The sequence below is a fragment of the Xyrauchen texanus genome, chromosome 30 (assembly GCF_025860055.1).
Source record: "Xyrauchen texanus isolate HMW12.3.18 chromosome 30, RBS_HiC_50CHRs, whole genome shotgun sequence".
NCBI classification, from domain to species: Eukaryota; Metazoa; Chordata; class Actinopteri; order Cypriniformes; family Catostomidae; genus Xyrauchen; species Xyrauchen texanus.
In genome coordinates, this window is record NC_068305.1 from 39976187 (window position 1) to 39986918 (window position 10732).

Below are 10732 nucleotides of genomic sequence, written 5' to 3' on the forward strand. Positions count from 1 at the left end.
ATTTTTTTGCATATAAATACAAAAAATAACAAAAAAATAAAATTAAAAATAAATAAATATATATATATTTTTTTTGTAATTGTGTTTGTATTTATACAATTAAAAAAAATATTTATATAAATCTGCAAACAAAAATGCAATATATGTATTTTTTTGTATTTGTTTATTTTATATATATATATATATATATATATATATATATATATATGCAAAATAAATCTGCAAACAAAAATACAATATATATATTTGTATTTTTTTGCATATAAATACAAAAACAATTACAAAAAAATTAAATAAAAACTAAATTATATATATATATATATATATATTAGTAATTGTTTTTGTATTTATATAAAAAAAATACATATATATTTTTTCTTTTTTGCATTTTTGTTTGCAGATTTATTTTGCATGAAGAAATTGAAGCCAGTTTTAAATCCGATAAGATTAATTTGAATTGTGACATTATTTTCCAAACAATTAACTGCGTTTTATCTCCCACTTGTCATTATTGTAACGTGAGAAAAAATAAAACTATGATATATTATTTAAAATGCACATAAATGCACAATTTTAAGTATGAACACGTTAATATTTATTGTGCTGAATTTATTTTTATAATAATATTTTTTTCATAAATATTTGATCTTTATAAAAATGAATAAAAATTGAGCCCAGAAAGGATTTTTATTACTGTTACTGTTAAATTAATACAATTAAATCACAAATAACAAGATAAGATAATTGTGCTCGCAAACTAGTGCTATAACGTGACGTGCATTTATTTATTTATTTAGTAATTAAATGATTCATTTAATAATTCTACAGTTTCTAAAACTACAATTCTGCATTTAACGATTTATTTGAAGAGTTACGAAAATAACGTCACAATGCAAAATCTTCAATGCAACTTTTGGTTCATTTTAAATATAATTTCTTATTTTTCTCTTCTGATTTTGGGGTGAAATATGGATATTTCTTTGCGAGATTCACTCTTAAAGACTTTCTTGCTTTTGCAAATCACCTTCAGTTTATTGGACCAACATTGGCATAAAGTGTCCATTTATTTGTGCGACTTACTCGCTAATGTATGAGAATAAAACCCAACCAACCTTTTCAATAATATGATTCTCACTACAAATCAAATAGTAACGTTATTCATATTTTCTTGGTTAATTGTCCGTCAGATGAGTGATTGATTACTCACACCACTGTTATATCACTAGGTTACATTGTTATGTATTTGGGGAGATTTCCACTAGATTACAGGGAAAGAGAACAGAGTCTCATCTACATCTCCTGCACATGCTGGACGTCTGTTGGAGGTTCTCCTGGGGTTTAGGAGAGCACACAGCCCGTGTCTTTCTGCGGCTTCAGATCGGGCTCCTTCACTGGTTTAATCTCTTCATCGGACTTTGCTTTCGCCTGGAGAAGCAAAGAAATACAGTTGATACGGATGTCCATCGACACATTGTATATTCTCTGGATTGTAGGAAGGAAACGGTTTGACCTTGTCATCTTTTGGAGCTCTAGTGAGGTCAAAGGTCGCGTAGACTTCAGGTGTGCACTGAGCGCTGAGAGCCGGGAGTTCAAAGGGAGTTGGTTCTGCCAGACCGTAACTGGCCTTCAACTCCAGCACTGGAGCTTCAGCAGGAACCTTGTGGAAGTAACTGACAACAAAACAGCACAGAAAGAAGGAACAAGAGTTTTTTGGGGGATGGCAGGCCAGAATTGGGTCTTTTTTCAATTTTGGACAATTTTAACGTCCCAGGGTTTCATGGGTGTAGAATACGTGGGGGAACGTGTCCCTGTCGCTTTCAATACATTTTGGCCCCCTGGCACTTTTTCACCAGGCACATCCGTTTTCGATCAGAAAATGTGTCTGCGTAAATACTCACGTTAATATTCACCTAATTTAAGTTTGTGTAAAGAAAAGGCAATTTTTATAGGTCTAAAAATATATATATTTTTAGTTTGTTAATTTATTTTTTTAATTTAATGCTTTTTTCATGGTGGTGTAGTGGGCTAAATCACATAACTGTTAATCAGAAGGTTGCTGGTTTGATCCCCACAGTCACCACCATTGTGTCCTTGAGTAAGACACTTAACTCCAGGTTGTTCCGGGGGGATTGTCCCTGTAATAAGTGCACTGTAAGTTACTTTGGATAAAAGCGTCTGCCAAATGCATAAATTTAAATATAATATTTTTTATTTTTATTTAATGCTTTTTGTTTGGTAATAAACATTTTTAATTGAATGCTTTTTTTCGTTTGTTAAATTTTTTTTATTAATGTAATGCGTTTTTCGTTTAGTAATATTTTTTTTTTAATTTTATGCTTTTTTTCGTTTGGTAATAAACATTTTAAATTTTATGCTTTTTTCGTTCAGTAATTTTATTTTTTTAATTTTATGCTTTTTTCGTTTGGTAATAAAAAAAATGTATTTAAGGCTTTTTTCATTTGAAATATTTGTTTTTTAATTTAATGCTTTTTTCGTTGGTAAATAATTTTTTTAATTTAATGCTTTTTTCGTTTGTTAATTTTTTTAATTTAGTGCTTTTTTCGTTTGTTAATTAATTTTTTTTAATTTAATGCTTTTTTCGTTTGTTAATTAATTTTTTTAATTTAGTGCTTTTTTCGTTTGTTAATTAATTTTTTTAATTTAGTGCTTTTTTCGTTTGTTAATTAATTTTTTTTAATTTAATGCTTTTTTCGTTTGTTAATTAATTTTTTTTAATTTAATGCTTTTTTCGTTTGTTAATTAATTTTTTTTAATTTAGTGCTTTTTTCGTTTGTTAATTAATTTTTTTTTAATTTAATGCTTTTTTCGTTTGTTAATTAATTTTTTTTAATTTAATGCTTTTTTCATTTGTTAATTAATTTTTTTTAATTTAGTGCTTTTTTCGTTTAGTAATTTATTTTATTTAATACAGGGAATTATCCCAGCATTTTTTCAAAAGTACAACTAAACAATAATTTAATAGAATTGGGCTGTAAGTGTTCCAAAAAAAAAAAAAAAAAAAGAGCACTGATGCTTTTATCCTAGTATTGTGTATTTATTTTTTGTGCACAGAAATGATGTTTTTTTGTATTGTGGGTAATTCCGTGACTGCCGTATATTATTTTGAATGTGAGAAAAAGAAACTTTAATAAATAAACGAATGGATACTGCGATTAAATTAATTGCACACAGTGGTCATTAATTTGTTCAATGTGCAGGAGATATTTGTGTTGCACTCCTGGAAGTGTCCCGTTTGCAGATCGGCTCTATATGCCGTAAAGATCAATCCATAATCACGTACAATAAATTGGCTTTCAATACTGTCGTCATGGTAACACAGGCTAACGATTGGGGCAAACTCTGTCATGTGACACTACATTTTTGCGTTAATGCCCATTTTATCGACAAAAAGTGTTTCCAAACCAGTTTTTCACGACATTTGATGTATCGACATCGAAAAATATGATGTCGATATTTGTGACATTTTAGCGATAATGTGCGTTTCCATCAGCTTTATTTAGATGCGCTTCCTTCGATGGAAACGTAGTTTAATGACTTCAATCTCCTGTTATGCATGAACATCACTGTTGGACATTGTAAGCAGACAAATTCAAACTAATTAATTAATTAAACTAGCGAGAGCATGATTTTTTTTTTGACAAGCCTTTACAGTGCTAAAAGCGTCACAAGTGCTGATTTAATTCTGTGGTAATTTTTGAGGCTGTTTTCATGTGGAAAACTGGACGTTAATTTAAAGGGTCTCGTGTGTGTTATTTTGCACACACGTTTGTGTACTCACATGAAGCCGTTCTCTCTCTGGCATTTCTCCAGTGTGTTTTTGACGAGCGCTCCCAGTTTCAGAAAGAACAGCTGTTCGGAGGGTTTGGCCGTGCTGCCGGGACCCTTCATCTGACGGTATTCCTTACACAACGCTTCAGCACGTGAGTAACCTGTGCCAGGAACATTTATTACAAACACAATGAAGAGATTTCACACATCTAATTTACTCAGGAAGCTATTTTTCGGTCACATATAATTAATAAAAGCTGGTAAACTTGCATAATTCAACCATTTCTATTACAATAACTTTTCTTTCCTTAAAGAGCACCAATTATGGTTTTTCAAATATTACATTTCATGTAGTGTGTTATAAAGCTGTCTGCAAAGTTTCACAAATCAAAGTGCAGTTATTGACTCCCAAAAGAAAGAACCGATTCTGAACTCCTGAAATGAGTCGTTAGTAATTCCAGACACTTCCTGTACTAACCTACGTAATTTGGTAACAAAAAAACCTGCCTCTGGTCTTCATTGGCTGCTCGCGAACAGCTTTGACCCGCCCTCAAACACTACACTAAGCGGTAGACCAATCACAACAGACTGTGACAGCTGACCAATCAGAGCAGAGTACGCTCTCTGAAAGGAGGAGTTTAGAATGAACACTTTAGAACGGACCAATCAGAGCAGAGTATGCTCTCTGAAAGGAGGAGTTTAGAATGAACACTTTAGAATGGACCAATCAGAGCAGAGTATGCTCTCTGAAAGGAGGAGTTTAGAATGAACACTTTAGAATGGACCAATCAGAGCAGAGTATGCTCTCAGAAAGGAGGAGTTTAGAATGAACACTTTAGAATGGACCAATCAGAGCAGAGTATGCTCTCTGAAAGGAGGAGTTTAGAATGAACGCTTTAGAACGGACCAATCAGAGCAGAGTACGCTCTCTGAAAGGAGGAGTTTAGAATGAACACTTTAGAACGGACCAATCAGAGCAGAGTATGCTCTCTGAAAGGAGGAGTTTAGAATGAACACTTTAGAATGGACCAATCAGAGCAGAGTATGCTCTCAGAAAGGAGGAGTTTAGAATGAACACTTTAGAATGGACCAATCAGAGCAGAGTATGCTCTCTGAAAGGAGGAGTTTAGAATGAACACTTTGGAACGGACCAATCAGAGCAGAGTAGGCGCTCAGAAAGGAGGAGTTTAGAATGAACACTTTAGAACTGACCAATCAGAGCAGAGTAGGCTCTCAGAAAGGAGGAGTTTAGAATGAACGCTTTAGAACGGATCATTGAGTCGTTTTTGACACTGGGGAAAAAAAAAGGTAACGCTGCAATTTAAATTATGAGCAAATTAAAGTGTTTTTTTTCCTTGGATGCATGTAAATCTATTGTATGAGACCTTTAAAACAAAATTAGGCACGTTAAAAACCATAATAGGTGCACTTTAAGATTAATACTTTAAGAAACATAATATATCAACCACTAAAAAAAGCAAATAGAATAGCGCCCGCTACTTTTTTAGCTGTCTTGCTTCTGGACGTATTTTTCCCATACATTTTTTCCATAAAAGAGTTGTGCACCATGAACCAAACCAACCAGCTCCAAGGTGAATCACAACATTACAAACTTTATTTTCAAGCAAAAAAGTATTTTAAAATCAGACAAAAAGACAAAGATACTAGACTGTGTACTAAACATCTTTCATGAGGGAATGAACTACAATCCCATGAAGCATTGCGAATGACAGAATCTAAGTAAAAACAATGGAAAAATATAAAACTACTCATTTTAAGTTGTTGATTATCAGTGAAGATACAATATATTTTAAGTATATTGAAAATCAATCAAATATATAAATAGTTTTGGAGTGTAGAGAGCGAGTCGATCGCTACAGAGCTCTTTTGGCGCACTTTGTTTGCTGTTGTTCTCTGATTGGTGGATCCTTCTTGAGGATTATGGGTAGTGTAGTTCTTCACCAGGAATTCCGCTATTAAATACTTTTTTTTTATTATGTTGAATTAACATGGACTAATACCTCGAACAGAAGCATTTACCATCGATTATCAACCTCAGAGCTCATGGTAGGGCTGTATTTAAAGGTTTATAAGTTATATTTAAAAAATAATTTGACTATGGAGAAAATGAATGGGATTCTTCCTTCGGGAACAAGACTGTTGCACTCTATATATATATTGCTCATATGTTTGTTAGTGTTTGTTCACATTAAGTTAATACATTTCTCAGCCTCTTGCAGGGATCTGATGGCCTCTCCACACTTATCACCCACAAGAAGAGTCTGTCCATGATAGCAGTGTGCCTGTAAATAACATAAACCAGTACGGAAAGTTGCAATGAAATCATCGCTAATACAAGAATTATTAATGCATCGCTGGAGCCAAATGTACAATCACAACACACACATATTGACTCACATAAGCCATATAGAAGTGCTGCTTGAGCTGCAGGTATTTCTTCCATTTACTGCTACATTCAGGATCCAATGTGTTTAGAGTGTGATCTGAGAAAATACAAATAAAAGTCATTTCAAATGGACCCGTTTAAGAGACTGTGATGATGCATTTCGGCCGTAATTTAGCAGCGGAAATCTTGCAAAAACACTTATTATTTTATTTGAATGTAAATATATGACATTATCGTTAATATTAAATTACCCTGGCATAAATTTAAAACACAACTGCACTGACAACTGCAATAGGGAAGGAGGTTTTGCCCCAAGTGAAGGAGTTCAAGTACCTTGGGGTCTTGGACAATGGAGTGGGAGGTTGGCCGGAGAATCGGGGCAGCGGGGGCGGTATTGCACTCGCTCTATCGCACCGTTGTCACGAAAAGAGAGCTGAGCTGGAAGGCAAAGCTCTCGATCTACCGGTCAATTTTCGTTCCTACCCTCACCTATGGTCATGAAGGCTGGGTCATGACCGAAAGAACTAGGTCACGAGTACAAGCGGCCGAAATGGGCTTCCTCAGAAGGGTGGCGGGCTTCTCCCTTAGAGATGAGGAGCTCAATCATCCGTGAGGAGCTCGGAGTAGAGCCGCTGCTCCTTTGCGTCAAAAGGAGCCAGTTGAGGTGGTTTGGGCATCTGGTAAGGATGCCCCCTTGGTGCCTCCCTAGGGAGGTGTTTCAGGCACGTCCAGCTGGGAGGAGGCCTCGGGGAAGACCCACGACTAGGTGGAGAGATTACATCTCAACTCTGGCATGGGAACGCATCAGGGTCCCCCAGTCAGAGCTGGTTAATGTGGCTCGGGATAGGGACGTTTGGGACCCCCTGCTGGAGCTGCTGCACCTGCAACCCGACTTCGGATAAGCGGTTGAAGATGGATTTTTCTATGGTCTCCCATTGAGAGGCTGACCGATTTTGTCAAAATGGTGGAAAAGGCAGATAATGTAACTGATTGATTTTGAATTGACTGTTGTTTTTCCTTACTATGCAGACACAGACAGAGAGGCTGAAACCAGTAGCAACAGTACAGTGTGTCTACACTCACCGGCCTTCTGGTAAAAGTTTGCCGTCTCATACGCCAGCGCTGCGATGAGGGAGGCGTTGTGCTTCAGTTCAATGGCTCTGGCAATGGTCACTAAACAAAGAGACACACGGACCCAAATTTCACACATATAAGCACTAATGTGATCAATGTGTACTGTCAGTTGAAACAGGGATTATTTACCCTCCTGTGCCTCTGCTTGACTCTGAATAATGTATGCGTCAATGACTCGGGGCTCCAGGTCTCGACCCTTCTCTGCTGGAGTGATCAGACGAGGAATATGAGTCTCCTGAGAGGAAACACAACACTGGATTTCAAAATAAAACCCAACCTTTCCACAAGTCACAGGACATAAACTCTTTTCGTTGCAAATCCATTTGCTTTGCCATCTTTGTAATTAATAGAAACAAGCGACCGCCCACAAACCTAAACACACTGTGATTGACGCAATCGTGTCGGCCTCCCTACAGTCGAAAATAACTTACATTCTTATTTTGCATCACACTTTAAATATATTGCTTCTACACTTGAATTGAACAATAGTTTTTAAAATCTCCACTTTCAAACCGCCGTCCTAGGAGTTCTTCTTCTTTTGTTTTTGGCGATTTGCATTCATCATGCATATCGCCACTTACTGGTCAGAGAGGATAATTATTTATTTTTTTTCAATTTGCACGTGAGTAAATTTGGGCAATTTGGAATTCCCAATGCGCTCTAAGTCCTCGTGGTGGCGTAGTGACTCGCCTCAATCCAGTTGCCTTCGCGCCTGAGACCGTCAATCCGCGCATCTTATCACATGGCTTGTTGAATGCGTTACCACGGAGACGTAGCGCGTGTGGAGGCTTCACGCTATTCTCTGCTGCATCCACACACAACTCATCACGCGCCCCACCGAGAGCGAGAACCACATATAGCAACCACGAGGAGGTTACCCCATGTGACTCTACCCTCCGTAGCAACCGGGCCAATTTGGTTGCTTAGGAAGCCTGACTGGAGTCACTCAGCACACCCTGGATTCCAACTTGCGACTCCAGTTGTGGTCATCAGCGGTTCTCTCTCTGTATTAAAAATGCAACAACTACGTGTTACTGTGGTTTCAGGCACTCCACAGTAAATCCAAAGTAATTCTTGGCCTCTTGTGAACTATTACTTTAATTAACAACCTGCGGCTCATTCACAAGATAAAGTAATAAAAGCACAATTTACCTTAAGGGTCTTAAATATACCAGCAGCGATTTTCAAACTCTTGTGAACATCTTTGGCCTCGTCCTCTGTGATGCTGCAATAAAGATGCAAAGCTTGACAAATGACTTTGATGAGCTATTAAATGATTTCATTTAAAGCTAAATGCTCAAGTATGCAGTATACAAATAAAACTCACTTCTCCTTTCCAGCCCGTCTTGACGCAAACTTAGTGTACCAGATGGCCACATTAAACGCCATTGACACCAACTCAAAAACTGCATCCTGCTGAGCACTGAAAACAGAGAAAATGACATTAATAGGGTATTTAAGAAGTAACCGTATATTTGTTTACATTTATTACCTTGCGATATTTCCCTGTAAAGTGTCAGTCCATTTGAAGTTCTGGATGAAGCGAAGCTTGTTCTCTTGCGTGGTTCCATCCAGCGGCAAAATAAAACCTACACATAATCAGGAAATACAAAGCAGCATAAATAAACAAGCTGGCATAAATAAAATGCAAATGAGCAAACGGCATCATCAGCTAAATGGAAATATGTGACCAGAAATTCAAGCAAGGAAACAACGCAGTTCACTGACCCTGTAAGAGAGCGAAATATTCATCACTGGCTTTCTTCATGATCTCTGGAGTGCAAGTGGTGTCTGTGAACGTGTCCAGCAGCCTGGCCCGTGTCGTCCTCAGGTCACTGAAACAGATTTAACATGTCTCTGACAAAATGACGATATGCATTGATTTATCAGCAACTAATACTGTAGCCTGTTCTCACTTGCATATCTTATTGGCAGCAGGGCTGGATGCCACTCCATACAGGTTGAAGGACACGGGCGCCGTTGCTTTCAGAGGGTTTCGGTGGAACCAGTGAGTCATGGTGGCGAAACCTAGAAGACACAGATACGGGTTAATAACCAATCTATTAACCAATTTAAGCTCGACTACCACTCTTTTTCCACCTGTGAATATCTTTAGGTGACTATAGGTGTTTTGCAAACAAAGTAGGCAACTTTAAGAAGAGATTTGGACAATCTATACCTTTAATGAGCGGTGGGTGAAACCCTGTATTATTTAAATTTGTGCATATGCTTCTATAGGAGTAAATAGGGATATGCTCCCACCAGACATTAAAGTTGCTGTAATGTTTACATTGATAAAGATGACTGGTTAATACAAGTTATGGGGGAAACAATCCTAACTGAAGTATAAGACTAAGCAAATTATCACTCTGGATTTCTGATGTACAGAATATAATTTTCCCATAAAGTATGAAACATTAATTTACACCTCAGTTCAATGGTACAAGTGCTGCCTGAATGATCAATGTGTCCTTTGCTAAGGTAGCTACATATATATATCATATAGGCCTTGTTTATCATCAGCTTTATATGATTTAGAAACACATATCTACACAAAATTAGTTCAAAATCGTCTATAATATCGCTTCATTGTCTTACATAAGAGAACACATCGATATTTGAGTTTAATTTGCCTCATAACTTATATAAACACTGAGGAAAAACGAAGACTCCTGACTGAACGGCAGACAATGAGGATTAAACACAGCAGTTACAGAAATAATTGTGACAAAGGAGAGTTATAAAGCTTGGATAAATCGAAAGAGATGTGTATTTATACCAGAAATGTATCGACAGTCAGGTGTTCGTGGTTGTTTTAATCGGCGAGGCTCCACAGATGTAGATCGGGAAACGCCAAAACAATGAACGCTCTTCCTGTATGACGTACTCGAGTGACGTAATAGACACGCCCATTGCCACCCCGCATTGATGTTACATGAGTTTCTACCTTTGTGACTTGAAAATGCAATAAAGTCCTTTTTATTTGTAAATATAAACAGATTATAGAAATTGTAATTGTAAAAACATACAATTTCTATAATCTGTTTATATTTACAAATAAAAGGACTTTATTGCATTGGTGCCTATGATGTCTGGTAAGGAAAAATAGACATTTCCTTTTTTTGTTGAGTTTATATATATATATATATATATATATATATATATATATATATATATGTGTGTGTATGTAATATTTTTTCTTTCCCTGAACATAACAAATACCAAAACCATGACCTTAAAACCGTGACATGTATATATATATATATATATATATATATATATATATATATATATACACACAGGGTTATGAGGGTTACTTTTGTATTCCACTACAGATTACAGAATACATGGTGTAAAATGTAATTTGTAACGTATTCCGTTAGATTACTCAATGCCAGTAAT

At 36.1% G+C, this 10732-nt stretch overlaps 1 protein-coding gene across 1 annotated transcript; it reads right to left on the reverse strand.

Annotated features, from left to right (window-relative positions):
- Positions 1-392: 392 nt before the first annotated feature.
- Positions 393-10201, reverse strand: LOC127623615 (BRO1 domain-containing protein BROX). The gene is made up of 13 exons (XM_052098025.1): positions 10110-10201; positions 9247-9358; positions 9059-9165; positions 8823-8919; positions 8658-8753; positions 8483-8555; positions 7460-7565; positions 7280-7369; positions 6208-6293; positions 6011-6092; positions 3800-3950; positions 1511-1670; positions 393-1425 (listed from the first exon to the last, which is right to left on the reverse strand). The coding sequence occupies exons 2-13, from the start codon at positions 9345-9347 to the stop codon at positions 1339-1341; spliced, it is 1236 nt and encodes a 411-aa protein (XP_051953985.1). The 5' UTR covers positions 9348-9358; positions 10110-10201; the 3' UTR covers positions 393-1338.
- Positions 10202-10732: the final 531 nt, after the last annotated feature.